This window comes from Nannobrachium achirus (genome assembly GCF_963921795.1).
Source record: "Nannobrachium achirus genome assembly, chromosome: 22".
Lineage (NCBI taxonomy): Eukaryota > Metazoa > Chordata > Actinopteri > Myctophiformes > Myctophidae > Nannobrachium > Nannobrachium achirus.
In genome coordinates, this window is record NC_137829.1 from 28,952,757 (window position 1) to 28,972,491 (window position 19,735).

General features: G+C 43.4%; 1 protein-coding gene across 1 annotated transcript in view; it reads left to right on the forward strand.

Annotated features, from left to right (window-relative positions):
- Positions 1-19,735, forward strand: part of anos1 (anosmin 1) — a gene marked incomplete at both ends in the record, with an annotated part of 66,662 nt that overhangs the window by 6,569 nt on the left and 40,358 nt on the right. The window contains one exon of the mRNA XM_080753295.1: positions 186-233. Within this exon, the coding sequence (XP_080609421.1) occupies positions 186-233 (48 nt within the window). The remainder of the gene's footprint in view (positions 1-185; positions 234-19,735) is intronic.

Sequence of the window (19,735 nt, forward strand, 5' to 3'; positions counted from 1 at the left end):
TGGTAATTACATGTACGGTGATGGAAGAGATTTGGATTTCACAATACTTTCATTGGATGAATTGATGACTGTAATTGTGTTTTCAACAGAGCTCAAAATAATGACTCATGCCCCCCCTCCCCTCCTCTGTCCCCTCTCTCTATCTCTCTCTCTCCCTCTCTCTCTCTCTTCTTCTTCTCTTACAGAATAATGGATCTTTGGTGTGGTGCCAGAATCACAAACAGTGCTCGAAGGTAATGAATCCAACAATTGTATTGTTTTTAGATACAGCAGAGCGATATTCAGTTTATCATCATAGCTCCAAGTTCAACCGCAGAGGGCCGGGGGAGAGTCCCCCTGCGAGGATACGCTTGATTTATAGGTGCTTCCTAGATTGCTTTTTTTTTTCTTTCTCCTCTTCCATTGCTATCCGTTTGCACTTTTAAGTAAGACTTAATGAGAGAAAACATGAACTGCGCCTCCCACCTATTGATTTATGAAGTTAACGTATGATTATTTCCGCTGTTGTTAATTTTCGGTAGGCCGCGTGCCACGGAGCGCTTTCCCGAAACTGCTTGTTTGTGTTTTCGTGGCACTGCTGCACCGACAAAGGTTGATACAAAGCAGGCGTTGACGGCTCCTCTGAGAAGATGCTGCTGACATGTTCTCTCTGCTCCTCGTAGAGCTGTTGACAGGCAGTGGCTGTAAAGTAACGTAAAGTACATTTACTTAAGTGCTGCACTTACGCGGCTCCAGCGCATACCTTTTCAGCCATCTTCTTGACTTAATTGCACTGTATGTTGAACTGCTGTTTAAAAAAAGAAGAAAACTTGACCGAAATAAAACTATCTATCTGTCTGTCTGTCTGTCTGTCTGTCTGTCTGTCTGTCTGTCTGTCTGTCTGTCTGTCTGTCTGTCTGTCTGTCTGTCTATCTATCTATCTATCTTGTAAGTGTGCACTTTTTGGTGTGTGATACCGCTGCACAGCTACATATATATTGAGCCGTAGGCACAAAACGGCATAGTGAAGGCACACAGCTAGAGCGGCTCACGTGCCAGCGTCGTTGGCCAACAAGATTGAACCAGCTTTAACAACATGTTGCATCGCAAATCACATCCGGTGGGCGAGCAACACCGTCATACTACAGAGTATAAATGAGCTTTCGGACAGAACGAAGACGATGCACTCGGTTCCTTTCGTTGAGACTCTCAGTGCCGTCGGCTAATGAGGAATGATAATACCAATCTGGAGTGTTCCTTTAACTCTCAGAATCAAATGAACAGTGTAGGGAAGGATGTAATCAATACTTATGCACGTAAGTTGACCGTTCATGGCCAGCGTGTCTTTGTTTGCCGTTCATCTCTCCCCTGTTTCCTTTGCATTAGGAGAACATGTCTGAATATCACAGAGCAGTTTATCAAACGTTTAAATTTCAAGGTCTCCCCTTAACTCTGACAGTGTACAAATGGAACCAAATGGGCCCGTTAGGGTCCATTTGGTTCCATTTGTATACTGTCAGAGTTACAGACCTCTATGGGTCAATTTGGACCCCTCTAAAGGAACCCGTCCCTGGAATCCACTTTGAGAACCCCTGTCATAGAGGAACAGGAAGTGTGCTCTTTGGTGCACACCCTAACTTGCTTAGTATATGACGGATTCATTTTGCATCGGGCACAGTTATTATGAAAACAAATGGACTCTCATGGAAATGTTTGTGTTTTTATTGACGACCATAGCATAAATCATGCTCCAATGCATGGTCTCATGGTCTTAGGGGTTTGTGTGCTGAACATTTTGGCCAATCAAGGGATTACAAATGATGATTCATTGGAAACACAGGGAGAGTGGACTGACTTTATTCATTATGCTGACTTAACATGGCCCAGTTTTTGTTGTGATTAATCACAATCAATGTCTTATATTCACATCTGTTTGATGTCAAAATATTCCTACATTGTGTAGAAATTCAACGCACTTCCACCATGACAACTTGAATTAGTTGACAATGTTAAGAACAATCTTGTTATCGTGCACTGTCCTTGCTTTTAATAAAATAGCCGTATTTTGAATGCTAGAGGTTTGGGCAGCGAGGCGTCTCTCACATCTACGTCGCACTGCCGATCCGATCAATATTGCCATCTATGGAAATCTCTGTATCTGTCAGTCCTTATCCCTTTTATGCCCATAATTGGAGATCGCTGATTTCATCAGTATATGCCCATATATTGGCATGCCCCCTTTTGTGCCCATATATGGAGCTGACTGATTTGTTGGTGCCTGATGACATGACGATGCATTGAGTTTAGACACACTCCATATTTGGTCACAGCTGAAGTTGTTAACTCCTTATTTATTGTTTTATTCCACATGTCATAATGCATGTAATGTAAGTGGTTAATACACAGTTATATCCAGAACCGGGAAATCGCGATTGCCAAGAACAAGGATTTTGGTCCGGTGACATCATCGTGTCTAGGTGACCTTCCTGTTACCCTGGAAGTAATCGTTGACCCATAAGCGAACGGCACCATCCAGGGTCAAAAAAGGAACTCGTCAAACTCGTGAACATTGGCTATAACTCGTCAAACTCGTCACGTGGCAGTAAATGTGTTTCCTTTTTGTCCGGCACTGAACACAAAAAATCGCACACATTTTTGACATTATAAGACATTGCGTGGTATGTTAGCCTACACAGGTATATGGACTCTGTAGGCTAGGTCATTCATCTGACATTTTATTTGAACAATACAAATAATACAAATCTTTGCATATAATATTTACAAGGGATACTGTTGTCAGTGAATTTATCATGATCTTTACCCAAAGGCCGTGCTTACAAAATGAACCATTCAGTTAGCTACTTTTTTTCAAAGGATTGCTAATAGCATCTGGTAATCTTCAAACCCATAGGCAAAACATAATGAAAGAAATGCCTGCTCAATGACTCAAAAATAAATCTGAGGTTCATTTGTCATCGAGTTTAACTCTGGTGTTTTAAAGTAGAGGTGTAGCTCCTCTAGAAGGCAACCCTTTGTTTTCAGCATAATGCAGTGAAGCTTGTTTCTCTCCTTTCCACAGTGATAGCCAACATTGGTTCTTGGCACCAGGCATTCCCCAGTCATTCATCAGAATTTTTATGTTTGAAAAGGCTTTCGCTGGCTGCAAGTCCAAGCACAGCACACTGTTTTCATAATCATCCAACATTGCTGAAACTCTGCAAATGTCAGAGATTCTTTAATGGACTTCTTGTTCTCTCTCCTCTAACAAGCATGTCACTTTGCGCTTCTTTTACCCTACTTGGAGGCCGATAATTTATCGGCAGCTGGATTTGATGAAACATCTTAAAATCCAATAATGCACATGGTATTACAGTGCTCTGCTATTCGGCTATTCCATAAAGTTGGAAAAGGGTCCCCCAAGATTTCTATTCCTGTTTCATATCCAAGGAAATATATATATATATATATTTCCTTGGTTCAGTTTTTGGTTCAGTTATTCCTGATCCATCCAACCAACTAGGTCATGACAATATACCGCTGTTTAATTTGGGTCCACGTCTCGGGGCTCCAGGAGCGCACAGACTGTAGCCACACTTCACATCTCCATCTTTGTAATTGATGGTGTGTGTGTGCGTGTGTGTGTGCGTGCGTGCGCGCGCGTGCCTGTGCGTGTGAAAACACCGAGCTATAGTGGGAGCTCTTAACAATCGCACCAAATGGGGCACATGCTGTACAGTGGGCTCCCAGTGAATAGCTCTACACCCTCTGATTAGCCTCTCCACTTCATGAACAGCTCGCAGTCAAACAGAGAGACAAAGGCAGCGGCTCTCAGGGAGTGCGGCGAGGGCAACAGGCCTGTCCACCCTGGGCTCTGTTTAAAGAGCCGACGGGGAGCTCCCCGCCGCCGGAGATAATGTGTGGAAGGGGCTGCTTAATTATTTAGACAAAGATGTTGTGACCCCGTCCATCTGTCTGCGTCTCAGGAAATCAAAGCCTCCCGTCGTCCATTTGAGAAGGGGAAAGCCATCTCGGGCCATCTCAGATGCGGTGTCCAGAGTTGGGCCCCCGTCTCCCAGTGTCCCCATTGTCATGATAATTAACCTGCTTGCCCTTTCTCTGGGGGCAGAGAGAGGTGGCGTTTGGAGGCCTGGGGAGTCATTATCATGCCATAACACTGGTCCAGCAGAGCAGCTCCATTCAGCGGAGAGACGCCAGGGGGACGGGCAGCAGACATTTCTATGAGCTATTGTCGTTTTATCTTTCTACTGTTAAGGCATCCCCCTCTCGAGGAGTCTCGATGTGCTCCCTGAAAAGTTTAAAGGCTCTAGGGTGTTCTCGGTTTCTGGTGGGGCAAAGGGAATTAAAGTTTCTGCAAGTGTATGAGAGAGAGTGCGCAGAAGTGGCCAAGAAGCTTTCCACATTCAGAGCATGGCTGATATTAACAGGGTTGCTTTCCCCCAAGGGTGCTATCCAGACTCCAAATCAAATGCTAGGATTGACTTTAGGCAGCTAAAAGCCAGCCTGCAAATAAGCAACGCAATTCATTACCTGGGCCTGGAAAAGGAATCTGTGTATTATGCCTGCATGATTTGGCTTGTGAAGCCATTAGGACATGGTAATTATTTACAAGTCCTCAAAAAAGAAAAAAAAAACACATACTGTATTTCTAATGAACAGAATCAAAATTGTTGAATTGTTTGTTCTTCGTTGCACACTTCTTCAACAGTGACACAGAGAAGGGTGATCACCAAAGCTGAAACAAATTAAATCACAAATCTTTGCTATTGTGGTAATAGCTTTGCTATTGTGGTATAGCTTATGACAGCTTCTCCAGGAGAAAAGCTTTAAACCCTATATACTGTCTGTATGTCATTATCCGGATTGATTGATTGAATACTTTTAAACAGTACAGGTAGTAAAGTCAAAGGTTATGCTAAAAGGATAACACAAAAAGCCCCAGGGGTCTATCAAGGCCCCCTCTTTTCTTTCTAATTGCCAATCTGTTGTGACGTGTTGTGAACTTGTAGATCAGCTATTTTCACCTAAAGGCCACTTTTAACCAAACAGATTCGTGGCCGAATCGGCGGCGGATAGCGGCGGAAGGCGGCAGATAGCGTCGGTTGCCGAACGGGAGCTCATCGTCAGGTTTTCGGCAGCGGGTCGGGAACGTTATCGACCGAAAACTGGAAAACTGGACTTGCTCAGTTTTGTTCAGTCGCCCCTGGCCGTCGGTAAGATTGAGGGAGTTGTAGAATAGTTTGCTACTGTTGCAAAACCAAGCCAAAATAAGCCAGAGACATTTTCCCGTCGCATATTTTTACTAAATACCATATTCTCAATCTCAACTCTCAGTTCCTATTCCAATCTGATCCAAAGCAAAGCTAGTAAATAGTGCAGCAGCTCCCCGTGTTGTTGTTGTTCTTTTTTTCCCTTCTCCTCTGCACGGAGAACACACAGTGCCTCCGGGTATGGTTGCCAGATTCTGTGAGTGAAATAAGCGACCAGGTCTATGAAAATAAGCCCAAAAGCAGCGACCAGTTTCACCTCTGAGCTCTATTACATTAGTTATTTTATAAAATAATGTTGAAAGCAAGGCCAAATAAGCAACTACACTTCAGAAACAAGCCCAAACAAAAGCAACCCACAACTAGCAACATTATAGGAAAACAGGATCAACGTTGCTTATAACGAGCAGACCTGGCACCACTGCCATACAGTAACTACAGTCGGCGTCGTCTGAAAAAATAAAAGTGCTTAGTTTTTTGCAGTTCTTTGCAGTTCTTTGCAGTCTGTGTACAGTCAGAAGTAGTCTCCTGTAGGCTGTTTGGTGTGGAGACACCTTAATGTTCACCCTCAGCCAGATGCAGGGGGTTCAACAAGTGGTTAAACCCAATGTCACGCTGCTACACGTTAAACGTATTCGTGTTGAAAACCCACTACTTTGGCTGGGCAACACAGACATACAACACAGTATAAATGAGCCCTCAGGAAAGGCAACATTGTCTGGAGAGTGAGACACGCTATTTATTTGCAGTGAGTCGTGCATGTTTTTCATATAACTCACTCAAATTCCCAGGTGCCTCTTTTCATTCCGCTCTTTTTGTCCCGACCCATCACACCCTAGTTATACACACCAGGGTAAGAATAAAGGAGTGTTTACACTTTTGGATTACATGTGTCTTAGTTTTGCATTCAGGAAGCCTTTGGAGCGGGGTTTGCTTGAATGACAATCGCTGGAATGCTACTATGTCTTTCATTCAAAAGTGTCTTTCAAAAGAACGGCTGTCAAGCCCTGCTCCCAACCCCCACATTTTCTCACGGCGAAAATGAACCGGTCCAAGTTCTCCAAGCGGTAGTGTTTTTCTAGGTCAATCAGTCCAATAAAATTAAATTGGTAGCACTGGCTCTGGTCTGAATATGCATTAATCTTTATTAAGAAGAAAAATAACAGCATATGCAGGGGGAAAATATCACATTCCTCGCTGGCTACAAACTTGAAGAGTGTGTCATGGCAATTTACTCAGGACTTTTCGTGTGGCCTTCTTTTCTTTGGCGGTGGGCAGTATATTTTGGGGGTGGCGCAGTGAAAAGATCTGATAAAGTAGGTGGCGGTTGTTGGAGGTTTATGGTGGGGGCATGGCTGGGATTGTTGCGCGCTCGGATAGACTTCAAAGCCCCCTTTTGGTCATGTTGGGGCCAGACGTCCGTCGTCTCAACACCCGGCCTCGTCCTCGCAGATGACAGACCACACCACCAGCACCAACACCTCAAAGCACGCTGTGGTGGTGGAAATGGCTGTCGAGTTGGCACTAGTCTGGATTCTCTGTCACTTTTTACAGCTAAATCATAGTAAGTGTAAAGAGTGAGAGGCTGCACACATCAGCCAGTTTGACATGAAATGCGTACACAAAATAATAAATATGCCTAGTATAACAACTAAAAGATTGCTTGGGAGGAGGGTGGGGACTGGGGAGGGGGGTATTTCAGTACGGGAGAGTGTTTTCTGCTGGTGATTCAGTCCGAGTGTATCAAAGGGTGCGTTCGTAAATGCGCCCCGTTTGTGGTTAGGTTTAGGCATAGTTTTACTGAGGTTAAGGTTAGGGTTAGGGTTAGGCATAGTTTTACTGAGGTTAGAGTTAGGATTAGGGTTAGGTTTAGGCACTCACTACACTAAGCACACACCCGGTGCGCATTTCCGAACGCACCCTTTGATACACTCGGACTGAAACACCAGAGGAAAACACCATCCCATTTCAGTACAGATCAACAAAAGACATCACTAATATAGGTTCAACAAAGGTTGTCTTTTGGGTTTTTTTGAGGCAGTGTGTGTGTGTGTGTGTGTGTGTGTGTGTGTGTGTGTGTGTGTGCGCGTGTGCGCGTGTGTGTGTGTGTGTGTGTGTGTGTGTGTGTGTGTGTGTGTGAGAGAATGTGTGGGTGGCAGAGGAGAATGAAAGTTGCTCTGGTCAGTCCCAGCAGGAAGGACCTGATCTGGACATGGCTGTTAAGTTTCATTGGCTGAGGAGGGGGTTGCTTCGTTGGCTGCTATCTGTGGAGCTCATTATTCACATGGTGGGTGGCAGAGGGTGAAACCCCCCCCCACCCAGTCCCACTGCAGGACCAAAGACCCAGGCAGAGGAGAGAAGCAGCCTGAAAGGCCATGGAACTAAACCTGACTCTATCAGTGGTGGAAAAAGTACTCACATATCGTCGTTGTCGGGTGGAAACCTTGTATGTCCAAAACTCTTCGTTTTGCATTTATCATTTTAAAAATGATTTAAACTAGTGAAAACAGCTGATCTACAAGCACACAACGCCTCACGGTGCGAGGCGTTGTGTGCTTGTAGATCGGCTGTTTTCACTACCTTTGTGCGACGGCCTTGTATGATGAAGCAGGGCTTTACTTTGCGAAAGAACGTAGAAATGTGAAACTTGGAGATACAAGGTTTCTGCCCGACAGTGACAATGTTTTACTTAAGTAAAAGTATCAATACTGCATGAGAAATACTCTCTTACAAGTGAAAGTCTGGAATTCAAAATGTACTTGAGTAAAAGTATGAAAGTGTTGGCATCAAAATGTACTTAAAGAACCAAAAGTAAAAGTACAAAAAACACGTTGACACGTTGTGAGCTTGTAGATCGGCTATTTTCAAATAAGCCATGGTATAAAATAGGGCCAAAGTGACTTTATGTATGTCTTATAACATTATAATTTATATCTGCAAAGTAACTAGTACGTTTTCAAATAAATGTAGTGGAGTAAAAAGTACAAAATGTGGATCCGAGATGTAGTGGAGTAGAAGTAAAAGTGTTGGAAATTGGAAATACTCAAGTAAAGTACAAACACCTCAAAATTGTACTTAAGTACAGTACTTAAGTAAATCGACTTAGTTACTTTACACCACTGCTCTCTATGGTGGTGGTAGTTCATATCTAGCTAACACAGCTCTCTCTCCTCTGCGCAGCACTGTCACGAAGCAATATCATTATTTATCATAGAGCTGATCTGATATTTTCATTTCGCCGCAGGACATTTACCACATAACCAAGAACGAAGTTGATGTTTCATTGATCGCACATAGTACGTGAAGAGTGCCCGCGCAGTTTTCTTAGATAATCAAAGCTTCACACCCTCTCCTTGTCTGATGGAATTTAATTCCACACGGTTCCTCTTGAAGGATTATTGTAATCAAAGCGGCTGTAAAATCCTCTCACCAGTAATGTCCAGGCAGTCACGCACAGTCTGTTCTCCTCTCAAGTGTTTGTTCTCATTCTGGGGCTGTACTGGCAGAATGTGTTGGCACGCTTTAGCGGATAGCTTAAGAAGTCATCTGTTGATACTGTCATCCCCACCTAACCCAATTCTCACGTGTCTCCTCTCCGTGCCACACTAGAAAACATTATGTATTGAAATGTTGTTTGTCTGGTTTGTTGTTGTTTTTTTGTTGTTGTTGCAGAAGTGATCTTGCTAGCAGTCATGTTGGAGAAGGAAAGATTAGAAAGAATGACCAAAAGCCACTGAAAAATCCTCAATGTTAATTCATCTCTTTGTAACCGTGTACATTTAACTCTCAATTTAAATGTACACTTACAATTTAAATGTATATTTAACTCTCAGAGTTAAATACTAACATTCAAGATTTTACATTGTTTACTGTCATGATGGCTTCTCAAGCCATGGGTCCGAACCATTGGATATAGAACTCCCGTATCACCAATCTGTGTTAGACTGTTTAACATTTCTTCTCCTGGAATTGTCTGCCACACGGCTTTGTTATTCATTCAGATTGCATTAAAAGCTGCTGCGTTGTCCAGTTAAATCCCATGGCTTGCCTCAGTGTGACAGCGTCGGAGGGATGGATCACATGAATGTGTGTCAGACAGACACTCAGTGATACTCAACTCTCCCCATCCTTTTGACCTGGAGATCAGTATTTCAGCGCAGTCAGTTTACAGTCAGGAGGATTACCAGCTTAATACACATCTATCTGCAATGGAAAAATACACTAACTAGGGCTGTCACAATTATTACATAATCGTCTAATCGCAATTATTTGACATAATCGCGATTATTTTTCATAATCGTCATAATCGTTTCCATGTTCAAAAATGTGCATATTGTTTTTTTAAAGTAAAAAAAATAGTGGAAATAGCAGATCTAACCTTTATTTATTTGTTTGGTCTTTAACTGTTTGGATCTCCTTTAGATCACAGTGGTGTAATACAAAGCACTTAGCCCTTGATGAACCCATATGACCCCTTTTATAGAGCTGACTTTTGTGATCTGCAGATTTGTTTTAACTGCGTGGCTCTAGCAGGATCTAGATCATTTAGAAGAGCGTCTATCTGCTTGTGTGTCCGGAGCTAATCGTGCGAAACCTAGACCGAACAGCACCAAATTTCTCGGGCACGCCAATAATTTCTTTCACACATGTTTTTGGGAATATTTCAGTTAACTTTTATTGTGGAAGTCAGTGGGGCTGGGAGGATCATACATTATGTCATAGATGACTGACATCATCATAGATGACTGACATCACAGGCATGGTCACATTCGGTTCCCCATGGATCTCGAGATCCACACGAGTCAAATGTTATTTTTCCCATTATGTTCCTTATTATATCAAAACCCGGCCTGTGGGGGCCTTGACAAATTGAGGAGGACACGGTAGTAGTGCAAAAAGTAACAATAATTTATTAACAACTAAATAATGCTTACAAAAAGGTATGAGATTTGCAATTCAGCAAGATCAGTGTCAGCAATATATCGTCGTTGTCGGGTGGAAACCTCGTATCTCCAAGTTTCAAATTTGTACGCTCTTTCGCAAAGTAAAGCCCTGCTTCATCATACAAGGCCGTCGCACAAAAGTAGTGAAAACAGCAGATCTACAAGCACACAACGCCTCGCACCGCGAGGCGTTGTGTGCTTGTAGATCGGCTGTTTTCACTAGTTTAAACCATTTTTTAAAATGATAAATGCAAAACCAACGGTTTTGGACATACAAGGTTTTCACCCGACAACGACGATATGGATGTGTGATCAATGGCGTTGCAGAGTGTGTTAACTAAACCTTTGCGGGAGGAGGTGTGTTGCAGTTCAAATGTCGCCCCAAAATGACCTTTGCTGTAAAGGGTTGCAGTTAGTGGGAGCTGGCACGAGTGAGTGGGATTAGTGGATTTGAAGTGTTTTCTCAACCTCATATAAACAAGGGGGGAGAGATAGATAGTGGCGGAATGCGACTGCAGCACTAGGATTAGGTCAGCCTGCCCTCAAAGACTTGTCACGTTCCACATGTTTTGACCTACATGGTGACTGAATCGGGTTTCGAATCACAACCCGTCTCAATTTAGACGACACACGATGCTTGTGAGTGGTCGCAGCGGGAGGGCGCCCAGCGGAGCCCTCAAAACCTTTCAGCCCTTGTTTACTGTGCGCCCCGACGACGCTCAAGGGAGGACGTTCCCATAACAAATATGCTATTTCTCGTCTTCACCGCGGAAAATGTGAGCCGATTATCATAGCTCTAAATCTACTGTGTCGGAAGTTTAAATAAATGGCTTCTTCTTCTGCTGGGAAAGCGTGTTTTATCGTGTGATCCCGCGTTTTCCAGCTCTGCTTTTCATGCATCTGTCACGATGACATTGTGGCGGCTAATGTCATGGCTGTGATGGTGAGAGAGCCCATGGAGGCGAATACAGTAAATCATCTGAGATGTTTAGCAGAGTAACATGGGACCGAGGGGGGGAGAGGGATTAGCTTTCCCAGGACATGTCATAGTGAAAACAGGACTACTAGTGGCCTCTTTATCACCAATCTGACCCCACATGACGGAGACATCCTGTTGAGTCTAATTGTCATGAAATGTAAACTGAGCCAAGGGGAAGGTGATAACTGAGGCTCTCGTTACAGCCACTGTAATTTCGGGACCTTGTCATCGCATAATGTACCAACACAAAATGAGGGGGGGGCCTTTTAACTACTTTCAACCTGGCATCCATAACCTGGACTAAAATAGAAGATCTACAAGCTGCCATTGTGTTGCGTTGCAATGTGAGCATGATCTACGGCAGGGGTTCCCAAACTTTTTTTGTCTCAGGGCACCCCATAAATATTTGTTTTAATCCGAGGCGCCCCTACATTATAATTTTCACTCCCAGCACCTTGTATTTATAGCATATCGTTGTTGTCAGGTGGAAACATAGTATGTCCAAAACCGTTCGTTTTGTATTTATCGTCAATAAAATGTACTAAACTAATGAAAACAGCAGATCTACAAGCACACAACGCCTCGCATTGCGAGGCGTTGTGTGCTTGTAGATCGGCTGTTTTCACTAGTTTTGTGCGACGGTCTTGTATGATGAAGCAGGGCAAAATACGTACATTTGAAACTTGGAGATACAAGGTTTCTGCCCGACAGTGACGATATTTTAGTGATTATGTTGCAAGGAAAACATTGAGATAATAGCCATTTTGGTTAGAACTGACTGAAAATAACTTTGTACTTTTTTATTTATATTTTTCCAAGTGTCCAAATAAATTCCAAATATTATCAAATGATCTTGCGGCACCCCTGGTGATATATAGCCTATAGTTGATAGAGGGTATGCGCGTGACATCATCATCATACCCGGAAGTTATGCGGGAACGCCTACTGACTGAGTGGCAAAAAAACTACTTTCTGGCCTTGACAGCCCATACATCCAAACAGAAAAGTCCTATCTGATTGCATTAAAGTACGTTAAACGACGTTAAACTCACTTTGCCACTCCATTTGCCATTCACTTTATGCATGCACACATACCCTCTATTCACTGGCTCACAAAATGTGTTGTGTAGTTCACGTATCCCGAGAACCGTCGGACCGATCGACTTCAAACTCGGTGCGCGTCGCTGATGACCCGAAGGAGTGCAGAGAGGATAGACGGTTTTGTTGCATCAGTCTGTCAAGATGATGGACTCGTTTGGGGACAGAGACCGGGCGTTGGTGTGTGTGGGCGTCTGGAGGAAACTTCAGAGTCATTAAGTATTAAGTGACGGCTATTGCATTCCACACAGCAGACAAAGACTATAGCCCAATTCTGGCTAAGCTGTGTGTGTGTGTGTGTGTGTGTGTGTGTGTGTGTGTGTGTGTGTGTGTGTGTGTGTGTGTGTGTGTGTGTGTGTGTGTGTGTGTGTGTGTGTGTGTGTGTGTGTGTGTGTGTGTGTGTGTGTGTGTGTGTGTGTGTGTGTGTGTGTGTGTGTGTGTGTGTGTGTGTGTGTGTGTGTGTGTGTGTGTGTGTGTGTGTGTGTGTGTGTGTGTGTGTGTGTGTGCGTGCGCTTATAAATAAGGCAGGCACCTCTGATTGTGGGGTATATGTATAATTCATGCCCCCCGCCGAACCGCCCCTTCTCTCTCTCTCTCTCTCTCTCTCTCTCTCCTTTTTTTGCCAAGTGATTCCTCGTGGTCTCTTTGTTGTCTGCGCCCTCAACTGCATTTAAATTAATAATTAAAGCGATACTTTAAAGAATGTGTGTGATAGCAACCTGCTAAGTTGCTCACCGCATTTGAGGAGCTAAATAGAAGTCTTTAACACATTTCACGCCGCTAAAGCACCCTGTCAAGAATATAAAGTGCTTGGAATTTCTTTGGAAGATATTTCCCTGTTTGGGAAGTGGGAACTTAAATAAACGTTGGTGGGCAATGTAGTTATGCTATGGCTGTGACTGTATATTAAAGGGATCCAGGGCTAATATGACAAATATGCCTTAATACATTATAATTGTCCTCTATAACTACCATGTAAAATTAAAAACACCTCGGTTATTTTATTTCTTCTAGAAATAGCTAATCTTTCACTCAATAGGGGAAATGCCCGTCGCAAGTTGATGATGTCATAAATGTAAAGTGTGATCTATCCCTATGGAATTTATGGCATGCATGTGCAAATAAAAACAAACGTAATACTTCCTATGGTTAATGAGCATCAAATCAATATTTCAAATGTATTTTTTTTGCACATGCATGCCATAAATTCCATAGGGATAGACCACACATGACATTTATGACATCATCAACTTGCGACAGGCATTTCCCCTATTGACTGAAAGATTAGCTATTTCTAGAAGAAATAAAATAATGAAGGTGTTTTTAATTTTACATTGTAGTTATAGAGAACAATTATAATGTATTAAGGCATATTTGTCGTATTAACCAGGGATCCTTTTAAGAGAGCTTATCGGAATGTGAAAACTTCCGCGTACATTTTAGTTTTGTTCTTTTCTTTTGCCTTGTACTGTATTGTACTTTTAATTTTTCTTACTTTTCTTACCTGTAACCTTAACTGCTCTGCCGCCTCCGGGCGAAGGATCTATTTAACCACTTAAACCCTATATACTGTTGACCAGGGTCCCCCAGGGGCCAGGGGGAGATTACTTGGTCCTCTCTACATCAAATCATCTCACCAAAAATAACCTACAAGCTCACCGCATGTGGCGAGTTTGTAGCTCTACTATTTTCGCAGAATGTTTGCCGATGATGATAAGCCCATAATAGGGGTGCTAGGTTTCATATGGTTAAAGTTCTCTTGCATATTTTTACTAGGCAATTAATAGGCAACAGAGTCTTATGCACACCCGATAAGCTTCAGAGATGGGTGCGTAGGCAGGGATCAACATATTTTAAAACACGCACAAAATGTACATATGACCCGCACAGGCGCACACCATCTTACACTTGCCAAAAAATATATATATTTTATCAAATATGCAACGTTTCGGTCAACAACTTTCTTTAGGCATCACATTTTGTGCATGTTTTAAAATAATTTGTAATAATAGATTGTATATACTACTAGTAAGATGCCCTAAGGGCGAGAAGCGACTTTGCCCTAAAGAGCGAGGTCGTGCACACATGGGTGGCGGCAGACTGCTGGGGAGCGCTGGCGCTTTGGCATAGGATCAACTTTGACCGAAGAAATTCACAGATCTGGTTGGTTGTTTAAGTTGGACAAACTGTGGCCAATATGTGTCCATATCTTCTTAAATATGGAGATGTCTGACATCATAGATGTCTGACGTCACACAGAATTAACCGTGAAAAGTGTCTTTTGAATCCTTCTAAGACTTTTTGAAATGTCAGCAATCTGGCCAGCCATCGTCAAAGAAAAGGTCCTTTTCACTTAAATGGAGCTCAGTTAGTCTGTTCTTGAGAGACTACTATGTCAGTGGTTCTCAAACCTTTTCATGTGAAGGACCCCCAAAATTATATTTATTTGGCCACGGACCCGCATCTCAAAATATTTAGTTCCAGGGACCACCCAGAAGCAATATTTGAGTTACAAACATTCGCTTTAAAATTACATATAATTCAAAGATTTGCACACATTTTCACGACTTTTCCAAAAATAGCAGATCTACAAGCTCGCAGCGCGGCACTCGGTGCCGCGCTGTGAGCTTGTATATCTGCTATTTTTCAATAGTTAAAGCATTCAATAATTCTTTGCATGTATGGAGATGACTGACTTCTGACATCATAGATGTCTGACATCATAGATGTCTGACATCAGAGACCACATGAGGCTTAATGTTGATGACATCAGGGATCAACATATATGGGCATAAAAGGTCAGTCTCATGTGGTCTATGATGTCAGACGTCAATTTGCAAGTGTCTTGGACATATATTGAGCATGAGGTGTGACAGACAGACAGACAGACAGACAGACAGACATGAGCTGCAAGTTTTCATACTAAATAGCGACTTACGGTCACGAAAAATGGTGCAGCAGTGCGTGGCTCAGTGGGCAGGGTGGTCATTCAATCCCCAGCTCCTGCAGGCATTGCGTCAAAGTGTCCTTGAGCAAGAAGACGACTGAACCCTATAACTGCTCCCTGTGAGCAGGTTGGTGCCTTGCATGGCTGCCTCTGCCGACAACGCATCAACGCGTGAATGTCAGGCGTACATTCTGAAGTGCCTTGAGCCGAGCGCTTAAAAGCAAGAAAATCAACCAATACATGATGGCTTTTCTTTTCATTGTTCTCATTACTCCCAGTCCCACGTGTAATGTTTTAGATAAACAAGATTTCACCTTAATGTTCAGTCGGAGCGACGCGCTCGCACACGCGCGTGTGTGAGTGAGTGAGAATTTCAAGCGTTCAGATCGTTGTTAATCCACGTTTTTGATGTGCCTAATCCTGTGTTTGCACATGCACACCTGTGTTGGTTTGGTTTATGGAAGTCAAGAAACAGAAAAACAAACACGATATCAGATGGACACACCCTAGAAGTACTTGAAACAGTCACAGGTAGCATAAAGCTGAGAAAACAGTGTCTAGACTGTTAGTAGCCCTGGACAGGATATCTTCTTGATTTACTTGGTAGAGATTTTTACAGTCCACATGACAGCTAATGGCAAGTCAGAGACATACTGGAACGGATTAATGGCATATGATTTTATACTCATTCACATCATAGCCCTGACACCTAATGAAATATGTTCCTACTCTTGATACTGTGGATTCAATCTGCTATGATAGTCCCTGTGTGCTTCGGTGGAAAGGCAATTCCTGATCAGATATGTCTTTTAATTTCAGCCATGTCACGCAATTCCGTTCCTTTTTTTCCTCGTAAGGTTTTAAGGACATGGGTGAAATAGAGGGCTTCACTTAAATATGGAATTTGGGAGGGGAAATGGAGCCGACTTTGAGAGTTCTCTAATGCAGTTTGAAGTGTGGCCTGTGCCATGAATGTGAATGAGGGAGAACGCACGGAAGACAGGAAAACTATCGTGACTAATGGTGCTCATAGTGGCTTCCTTTGAGAGCAATGGGATAGAGAGGGAGAGAGAAAGAGGGGGATAGACTGAGGTAGTAGCAAAATAAGACAGGGAGATGAACGTTAGGTAGAGAGAGAGACAAACAAGAAGTAAATACAGGAGACAGATGGAATAAGAGCAAGTCGCGAGCAAGGGGTGGGGGGAAAGCAGGGAAAGAAGCAGGTGACCAGCCAGTGGCGTCAGTTCTGCAAAAGCTAGGGTATGGCAAAGATGGGAGTCCTCATGGAAAATAGGCATTACATTTAGGATAACATGGTTCTATTGTGAAAATAGCCGATCTACATGCTCACAACGCCTCGCAGCGCAATGTCTGAAAAAACAAAACAAAAAAAAAACGACTTTTGTCAGTTTTTTACACAGGTTTATACTTTTTCTTGGGCTGGATATGGCAGCCTGGAACGGTTGTTCAAGTGCAGCTAAACTTAACATGTTAGTAAACGTGCCACAATTAACAATAATGCATTGCACCTGTGCAGCTGACCTGCGGAACCTGGGAATATACCATTTTGTCAAGAAGGGGAGAATACAAGTGTGAGGAATATAATTATAATACCTTATTAAAGTGACCATTATGTAAAATTTTGCATTTGTAGTTATTTTACTGTAATTTAACAACACAATAACCAGAACAGACATTCCTGGATTTATATTTAAAAGTAACTTTTATTTCCCCCCCCTGGACCCAGGGTATGGCAGCTGCATAGTACCCCTGCCATACCCAATTGACGCACCCTGTGACCAGCGCTTCGATTGGGTCGATAAATATGAGAAGCGGGCAGAGGGCTGCTGGAGTAATTGAGTCTGGTGGTTCGGGAGCGCGAAAACCACCGGGGCCAGCAGAAAATAGCCATAACTCAAAAGAGATATGGGTGTGAGATTTACTGTGTGTGATCAACAGCACAGATTCCACCTCCGCCGCCGCCGGTATCCGACTCTCCCGGTCGGAGCAGGGTGCCCTGGCTCCTTCCCAGGGGACACAGAATGCGTCTCATAAATATCCCCCTGGCACCGACCAGCGCCTGACACTGAACTCCAGGGCCAGGGATCGATAGGTTCAGCTCCCAGGGCTCATCTCTTATTTTATGGGATGATAGAAAAAAAGAGAGAAGAAAAAACATGTACTATGCAGGGTGGGGGGGGGGGGGGGGGAATGCAGCACTCCTCATGTAGGTGACCTCTGAGAAGAAGGATTTGTTGACACGGGAGAAGAAGAAAAAAATAGCTCGAGCATAGGCAGTAGTGGTGGCATATGTTTTTTGTATTATATTTACAACAAATGTTAACGGTTAGAAACGACGTAATTGCTCCGCTAACACTGCACCTACGTCTCCCCCCCACCATTATACGAAAACAGTCAAGGCTAGCATGGGAGAATATCGTGCCCATTTAGCACGAATTATGTTCCATCTTTTATTATGTCTGCACTGTGTATTGTTAAGCCTGCGGCGGGCCTTGACTGGTAGCCGTTCACGGTTCATTAACCGAGGTAAAACACGTCCGTGACATTTTACATAATACAACTTTCTCTTTTCTTTCTCTCGCATCGTTTGTGTTGTTCTAGCTAGCTGCTCCCTTGGGGGAAGGCAGTTTCCTTTTTTCTCTCGATGGGACAGCGATAACCATGGTGCCCCCTGCCAGGGAGCAGAAGAGACCATGAGTCCTCCATCCATCCTGTTCTCCCCCCCCTCCCCATCTGGTCCGTCATCCCCTCACCACCCACCGCCCCTCTGCTCTCCAGCGTTGCCAGATTTAGCGAGAGAAACAAGCAATCAGGTCTAGGGAAAACGAGCCCAAAAGAAGCGACTAGGTCACTTTAAACCTATAGTAGCCTATGCATCGGCTGTTTGAAAATAGCCGATCTACAAGCGTGTTGTGAGCTTGTAGATCTGCTGTTTTCTGCAACACAACTCTGGTACAGAGGCTCCCTGGCGCAGAACATTTCCATGATAATATTTGAGAACCACTGGTTTTAAATGATAATTTAAAAATCCCACCCAGTGGGAGTGAGCGGTGCCGTAGGCCGCTCAACAGCGCCACTTGAAGGTAGGTCACCCAGCGGTATTGCAGCTACTGAGGCCGTACTACATACATACAATACAATAAAATACATACGAACAGACATAGAGACAGACAGACATACACACTCTGTCAAATGTTGGAGCGGTTGGCAACATTATTTGAAGCAAGCCTAAATAAGTGTGGTGGAATTCAGATCAATCAATAATCATGAGAAAATGAGGAGACAAGACAATTATATTAGGTGGTGGTGTGGTCAAGTTTATGTAACATGATATCATGGACAGAAGTACAATTAACACTCTGGGCAGTGGTAAGGTAGTTCTGCCAAGAGGAATGGTCAGACTTATACATGTGGCTTCAAGGCCTCTGGAACGAGGCGTACCATAACAAGATAGGCTTTACCAAAACAATAGTTACTGAGGCCTACTGAAGGCCTCTCTACTCCTAACTATTAAGTATTAGTATCATCATACAGACCTAGATATTAATATAATCAATGAATACATGATCTACTCTATAACGTCACACATAATCAATCATGATAACCTCTAATCTACGACATAAGCAACCACACTTTAGAAGAAAAAAAAAACAACCCGCAACTACTAATATTTATAAGCAACTTCTGCTACGCAACTCTGGTACAGAGGCTCCCTGGCGCAGCAAGTTTCCATGAAAATATTTGCGAACCAAAAAGAGAAAGTCCAAAGTCGCTTATAACAAGCGGACGTGGCAACGCTTGCTGCTCTCCCCTTCGGCTGTGACAAAGTGGAGACGGGCTGTGGCATTGGCTGCCATTCAGCTCCCGAGGAGTCTCTCATCGGCCCCCACAGAATGCCTTTTCAAGGTCTCCCAGTGTTGCGACTGCTGCGTTTTATTACAGCGTGAAATGTGGGGGGAATGAAAGACCCCTATGGAGGGTCCCTACTTAACCATGCAGAATGTGTCACTTTTGGAGAGAAAGATAAGGTCACAAAGGGAAAAGAAATCAGCCGCACAAACGCCTCTGTTCCACAAGGCAACCCAAACAGCTCAGGTCCATACAAGTATAGCCCCTTGCTGTTGTTTAATTTTAGGCCTAGAATTATTGAATGCTTTAACCAGTGAAAAACAGAAGATATACAAGCTCACAGCGCGGCACCGAGTGCCGCGCTGCGAGCTTGTAGATCTGCTATTTTTTTGAAAAAGTCATGAAAATGTGTGCAAATCTTTGAATATATGTATTTTTTTAAAGCTAACGTTTGTAACTCAAATTTTGTTTCTGGGGGGTCCCTGGAACTAAATATTTTGAGATGGGGGGTCCGTGGCCAAATACATATCCTTTTGGGGGTCCTTCACATGAAAAGGTTTGAGCACCACTGACATAGTAGTCTCTCAAGAACAGACTAACTGAGCTCCAGTTAAGTGAAAAGGACCTTTTCTTT